General features: G+C 36.2%; 1 protein-coding gene across 1 annotated transcript; it reads right to left on the reverse strand.

Moving 5' to 3' along the window:
- Positions 1 to 439: 439 nt before the first annotated feature.
- On the reverse strand, positions 440 to 2,360 carry LOC110444325 (DNA mismatch repair protein Msh6-like; the record flags this gene model as incomplete). The annotated part of the gene is made up of 4 exons (XM_021488709.1): positions 440 to 520; positions 726 to 888; positions 1,437 to 1,545; positions 2,234 to 2,360. Coding segments are annotated over 4 exons (480 nt in total), but the record flags the coding sequence as incomplete, so codon positions are not given.
- Between the last annotated feature and the right edge of the window lie 237 nt (positions 2,361 to 2,597).

The following is a 2,597-nucleotide window of genomic DNA, read 5'->3' on the forward strand; positions in this document are numbered from 1 at the left end:
GGGCACCCACAAAATATGCAAAAAATAACAATACATAATTTAGCACAAAATTTAAAGTGCAAAAAGCACTAAAACAAGATTACTGCTAATATATGTTTGTAGTAATATTCTATTTGATTAACATATTCCAAAAAAAGGAAAATTAGGTATTGAACTGCTTGCTGTTGGCATTCATAGTCAATATCAATGCCAAAATGACAAAGGCAGATTCAACATATAGTACTTGTAGAAATTACATTAAATCTGTCTTTGTCTATTTGGCATTTATATTGCCTGTGAATACCAATAAAAAGCAGTTCAATTCTTAAAGACCACAAGAGCCAAGGTCTTTGCTACGATAAATTGTCAATGGTTACTGAAGCTACTTAGATTACAAACGTTTCATGCAGGTGATGTTGTTTAAAATCAGTTGTTCACACTAAACTGTCCAAGTAGTTACCTGTACTTGGCTTCATCATATATAATAGCACGAGAGTCGGGATGGTTTTTACTCTTGGACGCTGATCCTAGACTGTGGATTCTGTAAAATTTAAATAAAGCGTTTGAGTAATAAGGTGATTGTGGTCCAATTTGGGCAATAGACATTTGTTGGATGTATCTTATTAAAATAATGTTTAATATAATACCTGGATACACTTGTGAAAAAGTCCTAATTTTTTTTACATTAAGAAATGTCTGATTCTGTGACTGATACATCTTTTATCAATACGTTAATTACTATTCACCTGTTTAACGATCGCTCAAGGTCTGGTAATTTTTTTAATATTTCTGTTGTTGTAGCAACTAGGTCTGGACAGCCAATGAGATCCTCAACAGCATCCAGACGATCGTTAATGGAGACCGGGTTACAAAGTGGAGCACACAGCCACTGTCGGAACAGGCGGCGGCCTGGAGGGGAAATAAAATCATCAATCATTTAATTTCATCAATAAATCAAAAATGTTTTGCAAGATTTTCCCAAATATTGATGCTTTCTTCCTTAAAACAGAACAGTTTGAACTATCAAAATACTTCCCTTCAACTGTCCGTTTTTATCTATCTTACATATAGGTATGAAACAGAGGGATAAATGATTGATAACACAACCAGTAATTACTAATATCTATAACGTTATATCAATACAACATTCAAAGCTTTCAAACACATGGGTGTCTCAGGAATCAGGAGTGACCAACCACATCAGGACCAAATGTTTTCAGAGACCTACAAACATCACTCTCCAGACCAAACAAAAGTTGGTTGGGTTCTAGTTTTGACAGAGGTCAAGAATTTATCAAAAGTCAAATGATATTTCAAATCAAACTAAGACTGCATCACGACACAATAATTACCAAGCCTTACATGGGTTTCAATAAACTGCTTGTTACTATGGTTACCTACTACAGAACCTTACCATGGTTAATCATGCTCCAGTTACTGTAACCATGGTTACCTACCAAATGGTGTGTTACAATGATCAAGCTGTTCCAGCAGAGTGCCCTCCAGTGTACCATTGGCCGAGTTCTCTGTGATGTCCAGGTTAGCTAGGGTCACTCCGTCTAATACCTACAATATAACAGTCAAATCTCACACGGCTACAAAATGGTCAACACCTACAATATAACAGTCAAATCTCACACGGCTACACAATGGTCAACACCTACAATATAACAGTCAAATCTAACATGGCTACAAAATGTTTTTAGTCTGTTACATGTTAAACAGTACCTGGGTATGTGATACTCCCCCCTACCCCGCTCTCCTCTTAGAATGACCTAGTTTTCCTGAATGCAATCATACTTGTGAGAGCATGACCAGGCCCTGGGGTCGTGAAAAAATCTTAAACTTAAGTTTTTGCCTAGCAAATCATTAACGACGACACTTTTCTTGACATTATGTCAAAACTTAATACAATTTTACACTGAAGAAAACTGTATGATATGGCACCCAGGAGGATTGAAATGGAAGATAACCAGCTCTTTACCTGGGAACCAATGTAACAGACATCAACAGTCTTCGGAAATGGATTTAAAACATGACTAAATGCTTGCAAGTCCAGTGCTTTACTATTCAACCTGCAGGGAAATGGATTTAGGTCATGTCAATAACAAGCTTCTAAATCTTCACTTCCATGATCTTATATGATAATGTTAATGTTATAATATTAAGGTTTTACATTATTGTTTTAATATTATATTGGGATGACATCTTCTTTGCGCTTGTCTAAATTCTTACATTGACATATAATACCTACCATGTGCTGACGACCAGCAAATGTCTCCTTTTTACATTCTGTAACTTCAATATCATCCAAGGGACAGTACTCTTCGAAATTGTTCATGGAGAGGAGTTCCTGGTCTAGCAGGCTGTACTGTAGGTACCTAAAACGTACTTTACAATGTAGCCTATAACACTTATCTAACACAGTGATTAATTTTGTATATTTTTTGCACTTGCAGAATTCCCCCAAATATACATACATATCTGGCCCCTATTTTCAGTATTAATGCGGCAGTTTATGCCGCTCAAGTGAATAGTCCTGAATAATCTGACTTACAGCATGCTGAGCAGCAGGAGTGGAAAAAGGAAAGTCTAAATCAAAGGGGCCCTGATACTAT

The sequence above is a fragment of the Mizuhopecten yessoensis genome, unplaced genomic scaffold (genome assembly GCF_002113885.1).
Source record: "Mizuhopecten yessoensis strain PY_sf001 unplaced genomic scaffold, ASM211388v2 hete_36095376, whole genome shotgun sequence".
In the NCBI taxonomy this organism is placed as follows: Eukaryota; Metazoa; Mollusca; class Bivalvia; order Pectinida; family Pectinidae; genus Mizuhopecten; species Mizuhopecten yessoensis.